Below are 23,269 nucleotides of genomic sequence, written 5' to 3'. Positions count from 1 at the left end.
ACGCGTTGCCAAGGAGATACGAAAGAGCGACCGGTTGGCTGGTTCTGGTCCAGCGGGGTATACCGGAACACCAGAGGCCCCGTCTGGGCGGCCTGACGGGCTGCCGTACCAAGACGGCCTACGTTTCAGAGCCTTCAATTCGCCTCGAAGGCTTCGTCGGCCGGGCGTTCTTGAGGTGAGCTGCGCTGTCTGATTGCAGTGTTGACCGCAGTAACCACTCCTACCTCATCCAGGTTCTGACCTCGGAGTGGATTGGACGCTTGGGCGAAGAGTGCAGGAGAGTCGTTTAGTGGGTGGGCCCTAAAATTCCTTGGGCCCGCGGTCTGCTCCCAAGACCTTGTAGATCGTCAAGTCCCACATACCCCGCGCGCCCCCAAGGCGCGGGGACCTCGTAGGAGGTACGGCCACCGGCCCGAAAAATGGTATGGGAAGGTAACAGTAATAAAATAATTAAGATAAAGTAACTCCGGATTCGAATTCATTTTACTTTCTCGCGGGTTCAAAAACCGTCATCATTAAAACAAATTCAGTTTGTTTTGAACATGTCGCGACACCACCTCGCGGTAATTTGGTGGGCAGACCGCTATTTTAACCCGATCTTCCGTGAAACAACACAATGAAATTCGCAGCCACCGTTTCGAAATACACTCTTGTTATAATTGAAACCTTTTATTATTCTGTTTGCGTCCATGAAACGATATGGCTTCTTTTGGGTACCTACTGTAAATTCAATTAATATTTTATTTTTACGATTATTCCTTCATAGCACAGCCCCTGAAGGTACGTTAAGGTTGGACGGATGAAATGTGAGCTTCAATGATAAAATATTTTTCAATAAAAAATTATGTCTCTTGGCTTTAAGTTTGTATATATTGGTTTTAGTGTCTATGGGAAAATATAGCTTACCAAGGTAGAAAATATCTTATTTTTCTTTGTCTCCACCTTATCCCACACGGCGAATCTTTCTATTCCATTCTCTTCTATCAGCCGTCATCTCAACATTCACTTCTCTCTCTCTCATATCGTCATTCACTCCGTCCATATCTTCTTCGGTCCACCTCTTCCCTCTCTACCTTGCACTACCATTTCCATACATATTCTAGTCACATGCATCTTCTCTCTACGCATCACAATGTGTCCATATCACGCTAACCTTCCGCTCTTTAGTTTGTTGATTACCGGGGCTAGTTTCACACTTCCTCTGATATACTCATTCCTTATCTTGTCCATTCTTGTCACTTCACACATCCATCTCAACCTTCGCATTTCTCGTTTTGCTAGCAAATAGTTAACAAATATAATAGCTAGCTAACGAAGTGTCTTGTTTAATTAAGTATATATTTATAGGACTAATAAAAGGAACAGTCCATTATTCAATTTACAATCAGTACTACAAATATGTAGATCGCGCAAGTTCTACTAAAAAAAAAAACACAAAAAGTAAAAACTTCGATTATCTAATAATAATTAATATTCCCGTTACAATACAAACATTGAAGTTTGTATATGACGCGTTAGTAACCAAACAATCACAGTCGCGACGCGAAATGTTAACGCGCACCAATAATTTAGATTTGATTTTGGGAACTACATAATTCCGCAAATCATATCTGAATGCAAACGTATTACAGTGTATGTTTGCAATTGGTATAATCCCTTTTTAATAATTAATTTTAACTAACCGTTGATGTCTCTTTTGAGTACGAGAAACCTGGGATGCGGCTTTTAAATTATGTTGGATTGTAATTATCGCCGTCAAAAGGAATCGAAATGTATAATTATGCATAATATTATTGCGTTCTGTTTTCTAATGCATAAATTTCAAATTTAACTATCGTCTTTGTATTCAAAGTAAATATAAATTTGATTACAAAACAACAACCACGAGCAAGCGCATATGACATTGTACCGATCAAATGTAATACGCGACACCGGTTACGCGGTCCGTATTTTCACAGCTGTCATGTAAATAACTCGTACAATTTAGCCGGTTTCCGTTTCCGTCGGGGCCCGCTGATTGAGGTCGCTTGTAAAAATAACGTTACAATAACGTAAATATTCGCATTATGCGGGTCACATCTTCGGTCCAATTCGGTCTCTGCAAAAATTTATCGTTCGTTCGTGATTAATAATGATGAGTTTTTGTTTTGGGCTCAAAGAATCTGTAACCGGCGCTCGTCGTGGTGTTCCTGATTAAATTCGAAGCAGGTTTTAATCTTATCGATCTTTAGGAACGCATTGTGGGCAAGCGTAGTGATAACGCATATTATTGTTACGCACTGGGGTTCGGGAACAATTGTATTTTCCTACCTATGTTAATAGCCTTGAGATGCTATTTCAGCTTATCCTTGCATGTAGGTGAGCTGACGGGGCTCAAACTGGAGTGTTGCTAACACTGGCCCTAGCAAGAGCAGTGCTTCGCAGAATCTACCACCGGATCGGAAACGCTACCTACTGAGAAGATCCGGCGAGAAACTCAGAGGGCTGTGTCAAGCGACGGGCTCAACGAGGACCGGAATCAATAAAATTTCGACCAAAGTACAAAATAAAACTCTATTTATCACTCAGAACACTCACAGAACACTTTACAATTCGTAATTCGGTTTTTCCGTTTCGCTTCAGGTGATCCGTTCGCTGTTTCGCTTCGAGTAAATCCGATTACTAACCGCCTTCGTGTCACCTCTGCAACGCTTTTATATTCGATACGACATCCCTAGAATTATCGAGAACATTTCTGACAATTCGAGTAGTTTCGACATGTTACCGCTATTTCACAATAGATGGCGTTGTACTTTTCGAGCGTTCTCGATTTTACTTGTTCTTTTAATATTCGCTTCTGCTATTCGACGATAGATGGCGTTGGTCTTGCCGGCGTAACATAGTAAATGAATTATGATAGTATCACCACGTCATGAAAATCTGCACAGGTTTCCCGTGAAAGTTTTGTTATGACCCCAATTTTTTCCATTTTATTTAAGCAACAAGGGATCATGGCCTTGTAAGAAAGGTTTAAGAAATAATCCGAAACAGGTTGGTCGACTAGAAGCCTCTACAGGCTCCGCTTTGAAATTTCACCACCGCTAACACCATTACCGAATAAGATAATGAATACTGGTCTCTGGCTATGTTAAGTTATGTCCGTCTAGCTAGCGGAAGCGGTTCATTAATGTTATTTCAATAACTAATTTTACTAATTGAAACAAATTATAATAAAACAAAAAAAAGTCTGAATAGACAACAAATACGTATCACACACACTGAGCCTGTATTAAAGTATCAATCGATCACACAACGAACACAATTATGATGTTATCCTCGCCTATTTTACTGGTGGTAGGACCTCTTGTGAGTCCGCGCGAGTGGGTGCCACCACCCCGCCTATTTCTGCCGTGAAGCAGTAATGCGTTTCGGTTTGAAGGGCGGGGCAGCCGTTGTAGCTATACTGAGAATTTAGAACTTATATCTCAGGGTGGGTGGCGCATGTACGTTGTCGATGTCTACGGGCTCCACTAACTTAATACCAGGTAGGCTGTGAGCTCGTTCACACATCAATACAGTTTTTTTTTTTGTATATAAAGCGCATTGTATTGAAGAGCGCAAAATCTATAAAAAAATTCACGGACAATAAAGTGGCAAGAGTACAAAAAGCTTTCTTTTGCACAGTGTAAAATGACATTTCTTGTGACGTGTAAAAATTAAAAAGGCCGGGCGGAGTACGTACAATGGATCGCTTGCTGTGAATGGCATTAAAAGACCGCTTAAAAATCAGGGGTGGCACAATACATAAAACAAATTTAGCTTAATACCCGATCCTGTGGGCCGAATGGTAAATAGTCGACATCGCCCTAAGCACGTTATTATGGATCCTCTCGATCCATTAACGGTGTTTTTAGGTTCCTAAAGCACCGATCGCCGTCCTCGCCAAGCCCATCGCTTGCGATGAAGGGCTCGACAAGTAAATTATCCCATAGACACAGCCCACTGAGTTTCTCGCCGGATCTTCTCAGTGGGTCGCGTTTCCGATCCGGTGGTAGATTCTGCGAAGCACTGCTCTTGCTAGAGCCATTGTTAGCAACGCTCCCGGTTAGAGCCTCGTGAGCTCACCTACACGCCAAGCTCGGTGAATCTAGAATAACTCCTCGAGGTTATTAGAATAGGGAGGAAAAAAATTTTACTTACAACCAAAAATCTGCCCGCCTAATTCTGCCGTGGAGCAGTAATGCGTTTCGGTTTGAAGGGTGGGGCAGCCGCTGTAACTATACTGAGACCTTAGAACTTATATCTCGAGGTGGGTGGCGCATTTACGTTGTAGATGTCTATGGGCTCCAGTAACCACTTAACACTAGGTGGGCTGTGAGCTCGTCCAACACCTCAAGAAAAAAAATATCGTTTAGTCAGTCAAATATAATCACCAGATAAACGCAATTAGAATCGTCGATTACTATTGATCTTGTAATATATAGATTTTTGGCCGGAATAGAAACAGTCGGGACGTCTCGCCCTAAAATAATTGTTAGCCTTTGAAAACAGAAAGATCTAAACCGGCGAGCTACTATTCAACAAATTCTGAATCTCCAAGCAAATCAATTGTCTCAAGCCCGACATCCACTGACAGCCCTCCACTGCCGACAATTAGTAAGATTTAAGGGGATAACCCTAATTGCGAGTAATGATTCAACTTGAAGACGCAATTCAAATGTGTTTCATAAAAACCGACGGCTCTCTCCAAATGCTCCAGAAAGATAGCTCATATTTCGTTAATACATTCAGAGGGAAAAAAAACGTGTGGCACTTGGGAACTGCCGCGGTAAAGCTACTGCATAGCATTTTTTATCAACTTATATGCAATTATAATTAGACAATGATAATTTAATATTAAAACAATAATAAAACAAGACCACATTAAACATTAATAAAAGCAAAACCTTAACTGTCCCCTTCACACTCATAAGCTAGACCGCGCGAGAGAGAGATGGGCAGACTTTTCATGATGCGCATGGAGTGTGACGTCGGCCACGCGCTTATTCACAAACACTACACCAGCGCAACGTGTGAATGTGTTGAACGCGAGCTACATGGTAGGCGGAGTGAGGGGTGTAAGGTTTTTTTCGTTACGGAATTTCATGATTCGGTCGCCGCGCTCAAGGCCCGCGATAGAAGCTATGCAATAGCTTAATAAGAAGTATTTAAGCGCTCTTGGTAAATTATATGGTTCTCTAGTGCTATAACATTTATTGCTTTATTTTACTGGTGGTAGGGCGTATTGTGAGCTTAATATCTCACATAAGGTGGATAAGTAACACCACCCTGCCTATTTCTACCGTAAAGCAGTAATACGTTTAAAGGCTGGGGCAACCGTTATACTAAATTAATGAATGACACTTAGAACTCATGTCGTAAGTTGGGTGGCAACATTCACGTTCTTGATGTCTATGGGCTCCGCCCGCTAACCACTTAATAACATGTGGGCTGTGAGCACGTCTACCAATCTTTTTTTTATGGCTTAGTTGAGTGGACGAGCTCACAGCCCACCTGGTGTTAAGTGGTTACTGGAGCCCATAGACATCTACCAGACAATAAAAGACATCAGATCATTTGGACATCATGGTCACGTTGGCTGCAAACTCCGGTGATCACTTAATACCGGGCGTACCTTGAGCTCATCTACTCTCAACAAATAAGAACTTCGACGGCTAATTGAAGCTTTTAATGTTATTTTTTCATTCAATAGGGCTTTTCTGTTTGCATAATTCGCTTACAAAAGCCCGTTCGCTGTTGTATAGTACACGCGATGACCCTTCATAAATAAATAAGGTTGGTACAACGGTTTTCGTTATTTTTATTTGAACTATATTGACCGATCGAGATAACGAACACTTTAATATTTAGAATTATTTTATTATAAAATTATTGTATAATATATATTATTAATTTTGTTTTGTGACTGATATTTAGAGATAAAAAAAGACGTGTGGGGTCGTGGGACACCGGATAGGAACGAAGTTCCTTATTATAAAAATATTAATTTAAAGTTCTATTCGAGTTATAAAGAAAATAAAACTGGAGATTTCGCAACAACCCACGGTCATTCGGTAACGTGCGAACTTATTGTGGTACACTTCGTTCACGGTTGTTTGCATAAGAGTTAGTGTATTGAGCAAACGAACGCTCTGAGATCGTGGTCAATGAATGATAAAAAATATATTATTTTTCTACGTTATTACAAAGTTAAGTCGTACACTGTATTCATTACTAATAAAAATCTTACGTTACGGACGTTTTTTCCCGGTTAGGGTACCCCTCCGCATCGTCCCATAAGCAGCCTCGTTCTAAAAAAATCTCTTCTTTATTGATGACATCGATAAGCTACAAAAAAAACCTCTGACAAATATAGGAGAGCATGGCATTTAACTGTCTTATCTTTACCCAATTATCTGTATGATGACTATAGAATACAAGCGTGTGTGATATGCAAACAAGTGAGAGCAGCTCCGGGTGAATGGCCCGCATGGGAAGGTGCCACCTTCAATTTTGATTCTGCTACAAAGCAGTCTCAGATTGTCTCCCGAAGTGAAAATCCAACTCACAACCCACACTCCAACAGTCGGGAACACTAATGCGTCATCAGATCGAAAAGGTCGTAATCTTAATTCGCAATATATGTACGTACAGTACCCGACGATAAATATGGCACATCGAGCGTGGGAAAGAGACGGTTAATTTTTGCTTTGTAGAGCGTTATATCTGTCGCACATTACCTAATTGACATTTAGTCTCCATAGATACCGGATCTTTAGTGTTTCGTCGCATTTCTCAAGTACAGATAACGCCCTACAACAACAAAAACAAAATTAGACGACTGTCTTTTTTTTTTATTGCGTAGATGTGTGGATGAGCTCACAGCCTACCTGGTGTTAAGTGGTTACTGGAACCCATAGACATCTACAACGTAAATGCGCCACACACCTTGAGATATAAGTTCTAAGGTCTCAGTATAGTTACAACGGCTACCCCACCCTTCAAATTTTTTATTTTCTGTTCATTTTATTATTTATTATTGTTCAATTTATTGTACTGTACTTTTAGGAACCAGAAGTAAAATATTGTAAAAAAATTACAATTATCGTACAAATAACCTTCTTCTGTACAACGGCATCAGCAGCACTGCCTCACAGCAAGATCCCATAGAACAAACAACAATGAAAGTAGCTACAATATACCAGGGCTCTAGTCAGATAAAGGAGTTTAACTCCGTACAAAATTCGTTCCCTGTAGGTTGTTATCGAAGTATTTTATGTTTTATATATTTCACTAAAGGATCATGTACCACATACCCACATTTACGAAATATTTGTCAAAAGAACGAAAGAGAAAAACAATAAATTAAACAGAAAGAATAATAAAAAAAAAAAACAAGAATAACGCTATCTATTGAAGATATTATTGAAATTCTCACTCAAGTACTGTGATATTCTCGGCTACCCAGAAAGGTGCTTCGCCCCTATTCCGTAAATCTAGTTTTTTTGGCAGAAGGGAAAATTGACGATAAGTGATTCAATATACTATTCAGGTAGTGTTCTGTATCATGTATGAAATTAAAATGCTTGTAGTCTCCGTAGTTCTCTGCCAATATTTAACCGCTGATAAATATGCTTTACTTCTTCCGATATATTAAAATATAGGTCTACTTGACAATTATTCTGAAAACAGTGGACCCTTTCCATCTTTCATTTTTTTATTACGTTAATAATTGGTGAACCAACTTGCAGCTCACCTTATTTTTCCTTTCCTGGACGAGCTCACGACCCACCTGGTGTTAATTGGAGCCCATAGACATCTACAACGTAAATGCCGCCACCCACCTCGAGACATGAGTTCTAAGGTCCCATACATAAAACGTCTGCCCCAACTTAGAAATAGAAACGCATTATTGCTTCACGGCAGAAATAGGCAGGGTGGTGGTACCTAACCGTGTGGACTACATAAAATTTTCTAAATAGCAGTGCCCATTCGTAGTGTTGCGAGCGAATACAACATTCAAATCGAAAGATAAAAACAATTCTCGTTGTATCTAACCGATTCTATTAAAATTTGATAAAATTTAACGTTATATTTTTTGTTATTAAGCATTGTATATTTTATCTCAAATCCCGAGTCACGCCATTAGATGTAATGTGCTTTTTACGAGGTCACCGCCATAATTTAATGTTTCAGTGAAAAGTGTTTGAGAGACTTTTGAGTGCTTAATAGTGTAATTTCATTTTTAACTTTCTAGAGACCTTTTTTTAAATGTAGTTTATTGTAATGAATAATGGAGGTAAAATGTTTTGTGTCTTGAAAGTGGCTGTAAAAAATAAAGGTGAGATTAAAACTTCTTTTTGGTTAATTAAAATGAACAGATGAATATCGCTTCCGTGATTTTAAGCGAAATGATGATGAGGATGACATAAGTAACAGTATAAAGTAATCAAACATACATAAGACACACACAAGTACCTAAACATACACAAGGTTATAAGAAAATAATTTATTTATTTATGTACACACAAAAAGAAAGACATAGTACAAAGTAATAGGAAAATTATGTACAAAGGCATTGGTTATTTCTTTAAGAAACCTCTTCCAGCAGACCTGCGAGAGGATTATGAGAATAATAATTAAAAGTGATGAGTGTGTGTAGAACAGTTAAAATAACAAATACAACATGAGAATTATAGTAATGCACATACACATAGCAAATATTGTTAAACTTGAATACAAAATATTATAAGTAACACAGTATATACGAAGAGTATAGAACAATGATCATTCGGTTGATGAGAGATAGAATTGTTTAATAACTTCGACCTTTGTAATAAAATTCTCGAATATTTAGTTATAAAACATGATCTAGACATAAAAAAATTGTATTCCTAAAACTCCCTCATTTCGCCCTTAAAACGTACACTAATAACATAAATCTAAACGACAACCAGCCGACGGAGCCCTACAGGGCATTTCCCGGGGAAACGGCAAAGGGAGCCATCACAGTAAGCCTTATTCTTATTTCGTCCGAGAAAAGGCTACATGTTAAAATAGGGTTGTAAGAACAGAATAAATAAAATTTGCTTTTTGATGAACCGAATACATAAACAAATTTTATTTTTAAAACTCTAATATTATAAGCTCGTGATACAAAGTTATTTTCATAGAATTTATGCTGTCTGGACCCAATGCAGGCAACATATTATTATGTGTGCTATAACTATGTTTTTTGGACTCTGAACTCATATGTACATTATAACCATAAATTGAAGTCTGAAAAAAGACCGCAGAGGAGTTTTTTTTAGATAATGTCCTATGCGAAGATCTGTATAACCGGTCTCCCTTTTTTTAGCGCGAAGCAACGCACCTATTGTTTTCAATGTAATTGAGGCTTAATAAGCCTTGGCTGAAGAGGGGGCGACGCGTGAACGAACCTGATGGTAAGGAATAATCACAACGTGAATGCCACCCATCTTGAGATTTGGAATCGAAGCCTCATTTTTTTTTATTGCATAGATGGGTGGATGAGCTAACAGCCCACCTGGCGTTAAGTGGTTACTAGAGCCCATAGACATCTACAGCGTAAATGCGCCATCCACCTTGAGATATAAGTTTTAAGGTCTCAAGTGTAGTTACAACGGCTGCCCCACCCTTCAAACCGAAACGCATTACTGCTTCACGGCAGAAATAGACAGGGCGGTGGTACCTACCCGCGCGGACTCACAAGAGGTCCTACCACCAGTAAGAACATTGAACTGTATAGCAGTTTTTCCAACTTCCTAACTCGAGCGCATGATTGTTTCGCTTCAAAAATAGACAGGAAGCTAGTACCTACCCGTGCGGGCTAACAATACGACCTACAAACAATAGTTATGCAAACGAAACCAATTACAAAACCGAAGGACTGGTCTATTTTTGGTAAAATTAATTTTATAACGATTCTTTTCTTGGTTCTTCCTTGGTGTTAAGAATCTCGTCATCCATGCTTTGAAGGTTTTATTTTTATTTCAATCTCATTCTGAACTTGGTTGAAAATTATACTACTAAAACAGGGTGGCACTCCGCTGTGCCTGTCCCCAATTGCATGAAATTCATTGAGAAGTTGACTCACGTGCCATTGTGGACGTAGATAGTAGCACGACTGAAACCCTCCATGGAGTACCAACAATTATTTGAAAACCCTCCACGGAGTACCAGCTACTACTTGACCAAGTTTCATGAGAATCAGACTAATGGACGTGCTCATATAGAATTAATTAATTGGAAATGTTACAATAATGAATTTCCGACCCTATTTTCTTATACTGCTGGTCAATTTCAATTTATATTGCACAATGGTCAAAGATACGAGCAGACAGCTAGTCTGATCAGTGAAAGCCATTGCCTATGGTCACTAGATATTTCAGGGAGACAAAACAGATGCTTGTCTTAAAGTAGTGCTATCAAGTTTGTACAAAGCAAGGTCACAACGCCAAGTGAACGGAGTATGTGCGTATTGTAGTCTCTAACATATTTCCTAAGTTAGGCTGCGGTTAAACTACTGATTCGATGAAAATCGCTTTGCCGCGACAAGTGTGGCCCAATATATTGTCAATTTGCAATATCTACCGGCGTAGAAGAACGCGTATAGCGGCACTTCAGTTTGGTGCAGTTCAAAGGAATCGTGACCACAAATATCGCTCGCTACACAGCTTACATATAGTGGAATCGTTATAGCGTCTATCACGCATGGCCCGAGACGCATGTGCGTGTTGAAATTTTGATTTATTTCCATTGATTAAATGTACATTGCATTTTTATGAATGGAATGCCTTAATGCTTGTAATTCTTATGTTATTTTGTATATTTTTTGAGTAATAAAAGCGATATAACTAAAATCTTTCGTTTTTTCTTTCTTAGATTGCTGGACAACCCATAGACATCATCGACATAAATGCCACTACCCATCATATGACATAAGTTCTAAGTCTCAGCTTCTGTAGTACAAAAACTGCTCCATTAGAGTTTACAAAAGATTCACTGCTTACTGAAGACGAAATGTTTATTCCGGAAACTGTACACTAATCTTCAGGTAATACGTACCAGTACAAGAACAGCTGGTAACTATAACAAGCGCGAGTTATGGACAATCAGGTATGTGAGATATCAAGTAAGTCAGCCCTAGTTATGACGAAGCATTAGAAGCCCGATACGCACACCCATTTGAGGTTTCTAATAAAAGAAACAGCCAAAGGACCGACGTGAATTCTTTTGTCGCCTGACTTCGAGCCCTTTCGTGAAACTAGTCCGACTAAATTGAGATTGTATGAGGTCATTTGAATAACTATTGTTAGAAGCTGTCGAATGGACTTTTGGGCTTTGGCTTTTCTTATACTGACCTCAGAATGATTTAAGTATTTTTGATGGCATCCAAAAGTCAGAGCTATACATGGACAAAACAAGCCCGATATTAAATCACACATCTCTTAGTGAATAATCTATTCACATCAACATACTCGAGGAAACTTTACTACGGTATTTTAAAGCGAAGTTGGTCAAACATATTGTTACGTTGGTAAGAGTAACGCCATCTATCGCCGAATAGCCAACCGAATATCGAAGGATCTAGTAGCATCTAGAACGCTCGAGAAGTACAACGCCATCTGTTGTCAGATAACGGAAACAGCGAACGGATCACCTGAAGCGAAGCGAATTGAGAATTTGAAAGTGTTTGTGAAGTGTTTTAAGTGTTCCAAGTGTTGAATACAGTTTTAAGTTGTACTTTTGTGAATTTTTATTTATCCCGAACCCCAGCGGGTAACAATATCCACCAACCAGTAAATGATTGAAAATGAATAAGATTGGTAATGCTGTTGATTTGTATTCGACACCAACAAACTAATCATGATCGCACTTTGTTGACCATAGCGCGCAATGTATAATAATTAGGAATCAGGTGACGCGCGGGGTCAATACCCCACAGTCCGACGTGGCTCAAATGATTCACTTTAGCTTGCGGGCTCATGAAATATGAATTTGTGCTTAACGTAGTGTAGGAATATACGACAAAGGGAAGATCTTCCACCGAGCGGATGATACTGCTCGGTAGACCGACGGTCCAAATGTTGTTGTTCGGAACTTGTATATTATTATATGCAAGCTTATCTTGAAAATGTCGTAAGCGAGATTCAGGCATCTGTCAAATATCTTGCGTTGTTTTTTTTATTTTATGATTGAAAGATTACTGGTGGCCCGGAGGCCTTTCCAGCTTCACCAGGACAGGTGGGCGAGCAAAGGCTCAGCCAAGAGGGGTGGGATTGGCTAACAGCTACCCGAGCGCCTCCGAAGGAGACCTAACAGCTCAAGAGTAGCTGCTTCGCGAATGAATCTACTACCGGATCGGAATCGCGACCCGCTGAGAAGATCCGGCGAGAAACTCAGCGGGCTGATGCATGGGTTAGGTTGCACGTCGACCTCTTTGTCGAGTTCGACGAGTACGGTTACCGGGGTTCCTCAGCCTGCTCCTAGTGTTAGAGCTGAAGGTATCTAATGCAAGAGTTATTGGATCTGATGGATCCGTAAGGACGTGTCTAGGGCGACGACGGCGACTTGCTCCGGCGTGATCAGGATTCGGGGAGTAATCAGCGGTGGCAACGATAAGGCGATTATCATGACGCATAGACTTATCGAAGTAACGTTCCGACATTGACTTCATGTGTTTGCGGATCGATTCGAGGCCCAGGTCATCGTGTAAGTCGATGTTCCTCACGAACCACGGAGCCCCGACGGCTAACCTGCAAAAGCGGGATTGTAGGGATTGGAGGGTGTCTATGTGTGTGCGGGCCGCGTGAGCGAACACCACACTCGCGTAAGTCATGACGGGCCTTATGCAAGTTTTGTAAAGTGTCACCTTGTTCCGAAGGGACATTTTACTCCGCTTACAGATCATGGGATAGAGTCTGCCGAGAATAAATGCGGCACGGTCGCGGACTGTTTTTATATGCGGGCGGAATGTCATGGATGCATCCAGGGTGACTCCCAGGTACTTGACCTTCCTGGCCCAGGGTATAGGTTGGCCGAAGAGGGTGATCGGGGGTGTGATATTTCTCCTCCTAATGCGGGAGGAAATAAGCGGTGAGTTTCCCCTTTGAAATAACACTGCTGTGCTTTTCGCTGGGTTGATGTCTATGCGCCATTTTCGGAACCACTGTCCGAGGGTTAACGCTGCACTCTGGAGTTTACTCGCGATTAGGGACTTGTTTCTACTTGAGTAGTAAACGGTTGTGTCGTCAGCGAATAAGGCTAGCTGGGTCGGCGGCGACCGGGGAATATCATTAACAAATAAACTAAATAGGAGCGGAGAAAGAACGGAGCCTTGCGGGACTCCAGCCGTGAGTGTTCGCGGGGAGGAGCGGGTTCCCTCTACTCGATATCGAAAAGAGCGGTTAGACAAGAAGTCTCGTATGATGAGCACGAGACTGTCCGGTACGCCCATGTTGAAAAGTTTGAAAATCAAACCGTTGTGCCAGACTTTGTCGAACGCTTTTGCGACGTCGAAGAAGAGAGCTCCCGTGTAGATCGGTTTTGGTCGGTTAAGTCCTACGAGAATGTGCTCCGTGAGGCGGTGCACCTGTTGTACGCATGAGTGATTTGCACGGAATCCGAATTGTTCATCGATGAGAATGCCCTTGGATGAGACGAAGTCTCTGAGGCGTTTGTAGAGCAGACGCTCATACAGTTTGCCTAGAGACATGAGGAGGCTAATCGGGCGGTAGCTCGTCGGATGATTTTTTGGTTTACCGGGTTTATGTATGCCGATAACGTCCGCTTCTTTCCACACCGCGGGAAAGATACAGTTCGCCATAGCGGCATTGAAAATAGATGCCAACATCACGATGAGTTGGACGGGTAGAAGCTTAATAACGCGGTTAGATATACCGTCGGAACCGGGAGCCTTGCGAGGACGTAGGTCTTTGATCAAGTCTTTAACTTCCATCGGGGTGACGGGTGGTAACGCATCCGAGGGTGACAAGGAGGCTCTGCGTTCTACCTCACTGTCTACTAATTCTACATGAACAGGGTCCACAGATTGAGTGCTGGGCGTGCACTGGGTTTGCAATGTATCAGCCAGCAGCTCTGCTTTTTCGTCATCATCGAACGCCGCGAGTCGGCCTGAGGGGCCTACGAGGGGGGGCATAGTTACTACCGTATCCGATTTGAGAGCACGAGCTAAGCGGTAGTAAGACCTTTGGGAGGGCGCGAGTCCTTCTAAGAAATTAGACCATCTGGCATCTCGGACTTCGGTGATGCGAGACTTTACGTCGCGTTGTAGGGCACGCATTCGAATGCGATTTTCCGCGGTAGGATACCTATCGTAGGCACGGATCGAGGCGTTCTTAGCTCTAAGGAGCTCCCTAATATCGTCGGGCAATTCGAAGCGGTGAAGGAAGTCCTCCGCCACAACTTGCTTCGATGACCTATCTAATGTCGAGGTGATATGTGACGTTACGATGTCTATGGCTTCAGCGGTATCCTGAGGAGACGGGGTAGAGTCCGGGCTAAACGGGAGCGATGGTGGATCAGATTCAGCCAGGCTAATGCCCAGCGTGTGCCAATCCACCACAGTCCTCGTGACGGGAACGGAATCGGGAGCGCGACCGAGCTTCATAATGACGGGACGGTGGTCTGAATCTAACTCTGAAACTACTTCGATCGAGTCTAAGCGCAGAGTTACGTTTTTTAATAACGCTATGTCGAGTATATCCGGGCGATGCGCGATATTTAGCGGGTAGTGAGTCGGGGTTAGCGGAGCGATGATATCGAAGGCGAGATCATCGACTAACGCGTCGAGCCGCCTGCCATTAGGGGTTGTGGTGTGTGAGTTCCACCTGATGTGTTTACAATTTAGGTCGCCCGCCAGAATGACAGAGCTTCCCATGCCGAGTAGCGCCTCGATATCACTGCTTAGAACGATCTTATCCGGAGGAAGATAAACGGACGCGATAACGATCGGCGCGTGACCCGTCAGTGAGATTCGGCACACTGATGCTTCGATGTTAGCGAGCGCGGGAGGATCGAGCGGGAATCTTGCGTTGTATGATGGCTACCCGCCACACGTAGCAAATAAAAATCTTTTTCCCTTTGTATTGAGATAATTGTTGAAGAGCTTGGGTCGTTTTAGCTTTGAAGATGGTTTTCACATATTCGATTCTTAATAAGTGACCGTTAAATTATTCCAAATACAATATGATTTAAAATACAAAAATATGAAATACAGTATATTCTATTTCCAACTAAGCCATTAAAGGTAATGCGCTTACTACGAGGTTAGAGCAATAATTATTGGTTAAAATATCATAATAGAATAATAAATTCGGAATAATAAGTACAGTTTCATTATTCTGTTGGCGAATATTAGCGTATCGTTCGCTTGTAAACAGTTCAGTTGTTCAGAGAGTATTTAACAACATTGTTGAATAATTTAAATCCTCTTAGTAAACTTTCATGCAGAAATACGATTGTATTGCTTTAAATGATTTTGTTCAAAAAGGGATTGATACTAGTGAGCAGGTTGCACACGACGAAAATATCGCATGATTCCACTCATGAGGATATTCATGAGGTTATGTTATAATGTTTTATATGAACATAATGAGTATAGGCATGAGGTTCAGTAAGTGGTTTTCAGTTTCGGTTTTTTTTATTGCTTAATAGGTAGACGAACTTAAGCCCACCTGGTGTTAAGTGGTTACAGGAGCCCATAAACATCTACAACGTAAATGCCGCCACCCGCCTTGAGATATAAGTTCTAAGGTCTCAGTAAAGTTACCACGATTGCCCCACCCTTCAAACCGAAACGCATTACTGCTTCACGGCAGAAATAGGCAGGGTGGTGGTACCTACCCGTGCGGACTCACAAGAGGTCCTACCACCAAAAAGTAAAGTTTTTCTCAATATACGCCTACAGTATCCTCTACAACACAAGTTATTTCCTCCCGAATTTATATCCTAAGGTCTTGTGGTTGAGATTGTGTTCGCAAGAGCTAGGACCTCTACTACCACCCTCCTTCCGATTTTGGACTCAAAGGAATCATATATTCCAATGGAGTGGAAGTAAAGGATGGGCTATCCGATATTCAAATCGTATAATTGTATTTCACTTTATCTTTGAGCGAATTCCTAATTTAATATTCATGGGCTTCCGTAGACGAAACAAAATAGGTCATATCCATTCCGTCCAACCAAGTACATTAGCCAAAATCAAACTATAAATAATTAACGAAGGTGGCTAAAATATTAAAGATTCGAAATATTAAAAAAAAAAAGGGATTTTATGACCTGGTTACTAAGACCTTTAGGTCAAGTCTTATTTTAATTTATATTCTTATTTTTATGAAAAATGATAATATGGAGATAAATGAAATGAAATGAAGATGATTAATTAGAGACATTAATCAACTGGGATGAAATGTAATGAAATGAGATGAGATTATATGGGATGAAATATAATCTCAGTAAAATGGTGGTCATTTACTGAGATTTTTTCAGTGACTTTTTGGAGGATCCCGAGAAGTTACATCCAGCGGTTTTGTTTCATTTTCCCACATTTGTGCACTTTCACAGATATTAAACAGTTAATAAACCACCGTTATAACACATTTAAGCCTGAAGAAACACTAAATAGACAAAATAAAACAAATCACACAACTTCACTCCCCATATTCCCGCAAAAAAGTCTCAACTGTTTTCAAGAGAACACGTTAGAAGACTTGTAAGGAGCTTCATCTAAGTGGATGCCTAAGACCAGTGCCCAAATAAACAAATGATAGGACATAATTTAATTCATTCATAAAATATTATTATTACTAACTTCTTGAGGTTCTGAATCCACAAACCAATCTATTGTGGCCGCTGGTAGCGAGTAATCAGAAGTGCAGTTGACCACAGCCTGTTCTCCTGCCTGGACCATGGTTGGGAGACCCGTGATCAGTGGATCGTATTCTGGTAGAACTGCGAAAGATAATACTGAAGTGAAGGGAGAACTTTACTGTTAGTGCGGCGTGTTTAGTGAAATTAGAAAATCTAGGGTAGTGGTGTGGGCGTTTTTATTTATGGAAGAGCCTATTGTGACCATATTCGAACTGCTCTGTTTGCTTCTGCATGGAATTAGGGTTTGGAAATCAGAAAGATTTTTTTTAAATATAAGATAACCATTCCAAGACGGTTGGCACTCTTTTTAGGGTATGAAAAGTAACGACTTAACACAAACAGAGCCAAGACGCCCACTGAGTTTCTCGCCAGATTTTCTCAGTGCGTCGCGTTTCCAATCTGATGGTAGATTCTGCGAAGCACTGCTCTTGCTAGGGCCAGTGTTAACAACACCTCCGGTTTGAGCCCCGAGAGCTCACCTACACGATAGAGTAACGCTGATATAGCCTCTCAAGGCTACCAGCGAAGGTAAGGGAAAAAAAGACCCAACAGTTAATTTCTTCAACTTCATCATAAAATCAAATTACCCATCCTTGTCACTAAAAGTTTCTCATCAATCTTTAAATATATTATACACTCACCAGCTACCGTCATGTTGGCCGATTGTCTATCCACGGCAAACCGCGGCCCCTCACTGGAGACCTCACAAGTAAACTTGCTGGTTCCACGTTCAGGCCGCGCCGTGATGACACACTCCTCGGGGTTGCATGAATCATTCGTGACGATTACTCCACTGCTATTGAAGGCTCTGGTCTCGAGCTGCCAACAAAAACGAAACATCCAATTTAAAGAGATAATTAAATAGACAAGATCTTGGTTTTAACCTTATATATTATAACTAGTTTTTTCCCGCGACTTCGTCCGCGTGGAATAGTTCACAAAAAATGCTTTCTTTTAGAACAAATTTGGTTAGCATAAAAAACGTTATAGTGAGCCAACCTTAACATATAAACTTATGCTGTCGCGGATTTTTTTATAGATCTTTTAAAGGGGAACAATTCTGTCATCCATTATTTTAGCGAAACTTTAAGCGTTTCTGCAGCGCACGCAGCAAAAGTTCTCAAAAGGTAAAAATAACCCCCATTTTGAAACATTCTTTTGGTCTTAGCGTAATGTTATATAGCCTATAGCCTTCCTCGATAAATGGGTTATCTAACACTGAAATAATTTTTGAAATGGGACCAGTAGTTCCTAAGATTAGCATGTTCAAACAAACAAACTCTTCAGCTTTATAATATTAGTGTAGGTTTATTATTTTTGTTAATTTTTCATCTCCTATATATTTCAATGTACCCCAAGATTTTCTCAGAGTAATGGCTGACGCAAAAATATTTACAAGACACATACAAATACATCTAGATCTGAATGCCAATTTTCTTTGATATGTTACTATCGCAATCGCAAATCAGGACTTCGCTGGTAACACTTATTGTTAAGAAAAATGTAGCCAACACGTGTTTATTAAAGAACAAAAAAAGACGAAAAAGGATAAGCCGTGTAATGTAAAAATCGGACAAGCAAAATTAATAAGTTTGCCTAATCAGTGAGCATATTCCATCATCCAGTCTATATCTGAAGAAGTCATGAATTTTATAAGATAGAGAAGTGAGAGAATGCTTCATTGATACTAACACACTTCATCCGCGTAAGGTTTAAGGTCGGTATCTATCTATCTATATATTAATACATGAAGCAAAAACTTTGCATCCCTTTTTACGAAAATTGCGCGAACGGAGGAGTATGAAATTTTCCACACTTGTAGATAATATAGAGAAGGAGTGTAGAATGTTAATTTTTTTTTAATTATGGATAATAATACATTAAATCAATAAATAAAAACATTACACAAACTATCATGTTTTTGACACACACACGCATGTATACTATTTGTTTATTGTCAAACTTTTCTTAATGTTTATAGTCTGTGGTCAAATCGAGAACAGATCGAGAACAGAAATATTTTTGTCTAAAATGTAGTCTTGGCGAAGTCTGTGATCATAGAAGTATAATAGTCTTTGACAATAGAATCGTGTACAAACTTATAATTTCAATTAAATAAAGTCGAATATCGACTACCGGGGGACCACTATTGTAATTAAAATTCATGTCCTTCGGTAACTGGTTGTTAGACGCCCGACTTACTCGTAAAAATACAATAATGCTGTAGTTATAAATTTTATTTTTAATGCCGAACCTCTAGCGTTGTTTTCGCGCCAAGGTGGCACGCGTGCTGTGGTTATGACCTAAGGTAGGAACATTGTTATTCAAAAGACTTAACTACTTGTATGCTCAAACGACTCTCACGATGAATTAACAAAAATATTTAATAACTTCGCAAGAAATTTGAAGCCTTGAAAATTAGAAGTGTTGAGGTGGCACGAGTCAATATTAGAGCTTATTACAGAAATAGTCACCTGTTCAGAGTAGGATGGCTTTTACGAGCTTTTATTCTATTACGACTTTAACCTCGTGTTTTTAGATGTACTGGTCTATTCAAATTATGTGAAATTACTACTCTGATTTTAAGTTTAATACTTATCAACTATTACCAATCAGGACTATATTTGTGACGTATTTAGCCTTTATTGACGACATCATTGACCTTCTAAGAAACATGCTGAATGCAATGTAGTGTTGATGATTTCAGTAACATAATTACTTGAGCATTAGTTCACGTTGATAAACCACGATTGAAACAAACTGTTCCAAAGAATGAGAAGAAAGTGCCAGTAATGTGTTCTAAACTAAAGAGGAGACACGCAGAGCAGTGGAATTTAATGTCAGTTAAGGGTGGTAGTTTTTTATTTTATTTTATTGCTTAGATGAATGGACGAGGTCACGGCCCACCTGGTCTTAGTGGTTACCGGAGCCCATAGACATCTACAATGTAAAATCGCCGCCACCCACCTTCTCAGTTTTTACAGTACAACGGCTGCCCCGCCCTTCTTCAAACCGAAACGCATTACTGCTTAACGGCAGAAATAGGCAGGGTACCTACTCGTGCGGACTCACAAGACGACCTACGAGCAGTAAAAAAGTAGTTGTGAAGGTATCATGGTTAAGTTCTCATGATATACGAACCAGAAACGAAGACTATTCAGTAAATATCTCGACTTCAGAAGTATAAAATTGCACATTTTTTTAATGTTTTAATTGGTGAAGGTACCTGTGTTGTCTTACAATAAGCCCCTACTAAATCGCTGCGCTTGGTAAAGAAATCTGGAATTGATTATCTATTAGGTACGTGTCCAATCTCGAAGCTGATACCAATCACTTGAGAAGCAGTCGTTTCATAATTACTTTGACAGCTCAGCCCGATTTGATCTGTGACAAAACATTGACAGCCTTACAACCACCATAAAAGAGATTATATTTAAAAATTCAACTAAGAATCTATTTTGCACCTTCCACGTCCATCTGAAGGAATATAATCCAATGAAACCGGCATGAAAATGCTCGGCCCCTTGAATAATTTACTCATGAATTATGACGATACACACGGAATATTCGTTTAATGTTTGAAAAGCACACTTCTGCTCGCGTGCTTTTGAACTTTCGGCCACGAAACGCGATGAGTTGGCGAAATACATTTTAGATTGGTATTTATTTTTGAAACGAATAGATAGAATGAAATGCATAGAGTACGAAATAAAGAGGACATTAACAAAAAAAAGCCCCAATTAAGAGATAAAGATTTTCACTTCTACCCGGTATGTTATAGTCGCGAACTACATATTAAAATCTTCTTATTTTCTTCTGTTTCTCCACCTTATCCCACTAGGTGTGGTCGGCACGGCTAATTTTTCTCTTCCATTCTCTTTTATCAGCCGTCATCTCAACACTCACTCCTCTCTCTCTCTCATATCGTCATTCACACACTCCATCCATGTCTTCTACGGTCGACCTCTTCCCCCTCTACCTAGCACTACTATTTCCATACATCTCCTAGTCACATGTATCTTCTCTCTACGCATCACATGTCCATACCAAGCTAACAGTCCGTTCTTTAATTTGTTGATTACCGGGGCTACTTTCACGCTTCCTCTGAACTACATATTAATATGTTAGGAAGAGAAGTTATAGGCGAGACGCCAACTATTATAATACAATTACGATGTTCATTATTGATCTCAAAATGGGCAGTGACTTCACTTCAGTCAGTCAGTGACATTGACTTCATAGGTTTGCTTATTAAAACGATAATATGTGGGACTTAGTCGTTTGCCTTAAATTGAAATAAAAAACTAGATAGAACACTGTCAAGTTTTGAAAACAAATTATGAAGAATAAAACTCGCGTTATTTTGCATTGTAATCCGGTTCTAAATTCAAAATTGAAATTTACTGGTTTTAGGACCTCTTGTGGCATTTACGTTGTAACCACTTCACACCAGGTGGGCTGTTAGCTTGTCCACCCATATAAGCAATAAAAAAAAGACCGTAGCATGTTAGGAAGTTTTCATTTTATTGGCTGCTTGGTGTCAGTCTAGAAAAGAAACACCCTATTTCTTTCCGCGGGTGTCATAAAAGGCGATTCTAGGATTTACTGGAGAATGGGCAGCGTCGTTATCTAAGTATAATACCAGCTCACTACGATCGCTAACTGATATTCACCGGGTTATTGTAAGCTCGCACAAGGAGGTACCACCATCCTGCCTATTTCTGCTATGAAGCGTCATGAAATTTGGAGATAATTGAGGTTTCGACCTCATGGCTCAAGGACGGTAGTAGCATTGACGTTCTGATTGATGCCTTTGGCCTCCGGTAATCACATAATGCCAGCTATAAGATCGCTTAAAAAATTAGAAGTAGAAATCTCACCTGAACATGCATAAAGAGAGTTCATATAACATGGTCATATTACATTTTAAATTTACCTTGGTGTTAAAAACAAAAAAAAAAAATCTTCCTAATCTCATTTAAGGCAATGCTCAGCTGAAAGTCAATGATTTAACTACCAGATTAACTTGATAAGACCACATATGTTATTATTGTAATGTCATCAGTAGCAGATACTAACTTTCACAGGTGAAAACGAATTGAATAATGAATTATGCACACTACTTTTTTATTTATATTTTTATTGCTTATATGAGTGGACGAGCTCACAGTCCACCTGGTGTTAAGTGGTCACTGGTGCCCATAGACGTCTACAACGTAAATGCGCCTCCCACCTTGAGATATAAGTTCTAAGGTCTGAAGTATAGTTACAACGGCTGCCCTATCCTTCAACCACCTCCTGGCCTACTTCTGCTTCACGGCAGAAATAGGCCAGGTGGTGGTAACTACCCATGCGGACTCACAAGAGGTCCTACCACCAGTATCACTAGGTATTTATGATAAACTCTATCACACAAGGTATAATCACTTAGCAAGGTTTAAAATCACTTTCGTATCCCGTACGAAGCCCTCTGATTTAATAGCCAACTCATCTAGCACACTGTATGTAAACTCAATTACGGAACGTTTTCACGTATTTTTTCCTACGTACGAGAGGTGCGCTTTTTTTCGTAAATTCACAGTTGAAAAGCTATAAGCGCTGTTTCTCTGTGCGTTCGGATGGAAAACGAATAAATTTCGGATGATTCGAATGAGCGCTTAATCGATAGTCATCAGTTTACAGGTTCTACTGTAACAGACACAGCGAACAAAATATTCTACTTTCAACGAACGAAAAGAAAAGATACGTGTGGTGTGGTGGGACACCGGATAGGAACAAAGTTCCTTATTATAAAAATATTAATTTTATGTTCTATTCGAGGTATAAAGAAAATAATTATTCGGGTATACATGTTTTGTTATGATTTTTTTATTGATAAAAATTAAAAAAAAATACTACTTTACAAAGTTATCAACTTTATTTTATTTACAATGATTTATAAAAAATATATAATAAAAAAATATATTATTTTTTGTATGTTATTACAAAGTTAAGTCGTAGACTGTGTGCATAACTAATAAAAATCTTACGTTACGGACGTTTTTTCTCTGTTAGGGTACCCCTTCGCATCGTCCCATAAGGAACTTCGTTCCAAAAAAATCTAGTATTTTTTTATTTGGACGCAATGGAATACAATTAAAACAGTTCATATGTGACCTATGATCTCGAAGAAACGTATTGGAGTACATTCATTATGAACATTCTATTCCGAATTTCTCTTCGGTTCAGTTACTCTGGCAAGCCTTTTTTTTATTTATTGCTTAGGTGGGTAAACGAGCTCACAGCCCACCTGGTGTTAAGTGGTTACTGAGGCCCAAAGACATCTATTACGTAAATG

The 23,269-nt window shown here is 39.9% G+C and overlaps 1 protein-coding gene across 1 annotated transcript in view; it reads right to left on the bottom strand.

Moving 5' to 3' along the window:
* LOC101735462 (uncharacterized) overlaps window positions 1-23,269 on the bottom strand; it is a 107,903-nt gene that overhangs the window by 15,981 nt on the left and 68,653 nt on the right. Inside the window, exons 3-4 of the mRNA XM_021348148.3 lie at window positions 17,574-17,751; window positions 16,874-17,013 (exon numbers count right to left, since the gene is read on the bottom strand). Of these exons, the coding sequence (XP_021203823.1) occupies window positions 16,874-17,013; window positions 17,574-17,751 (318 nt within the window). The remainder of the gene's footprint in view (window positions 1-16,873; window positions 17,014-17,573; window positions 17,752-23,269) is intronic.

Source organism: Bombyx mori, chromosome 17 (assembly GCF_030269925.1).
Source record: "Bombyx mori chromosome 17, ASM3026992v2".
In the NCBI taxonomy this organism is placed as follows: Eukaryota; Metazoa; Arthropoda; class Insecta; order Lepidoptera; family Bombycidae; genus Bombyx; species Bombyx mori.
The sequence above is the reverse complement of the archived record's forward strand: the minus strand, read 5'-3'. Positions and strand labels throughout refer to the sequence as shown.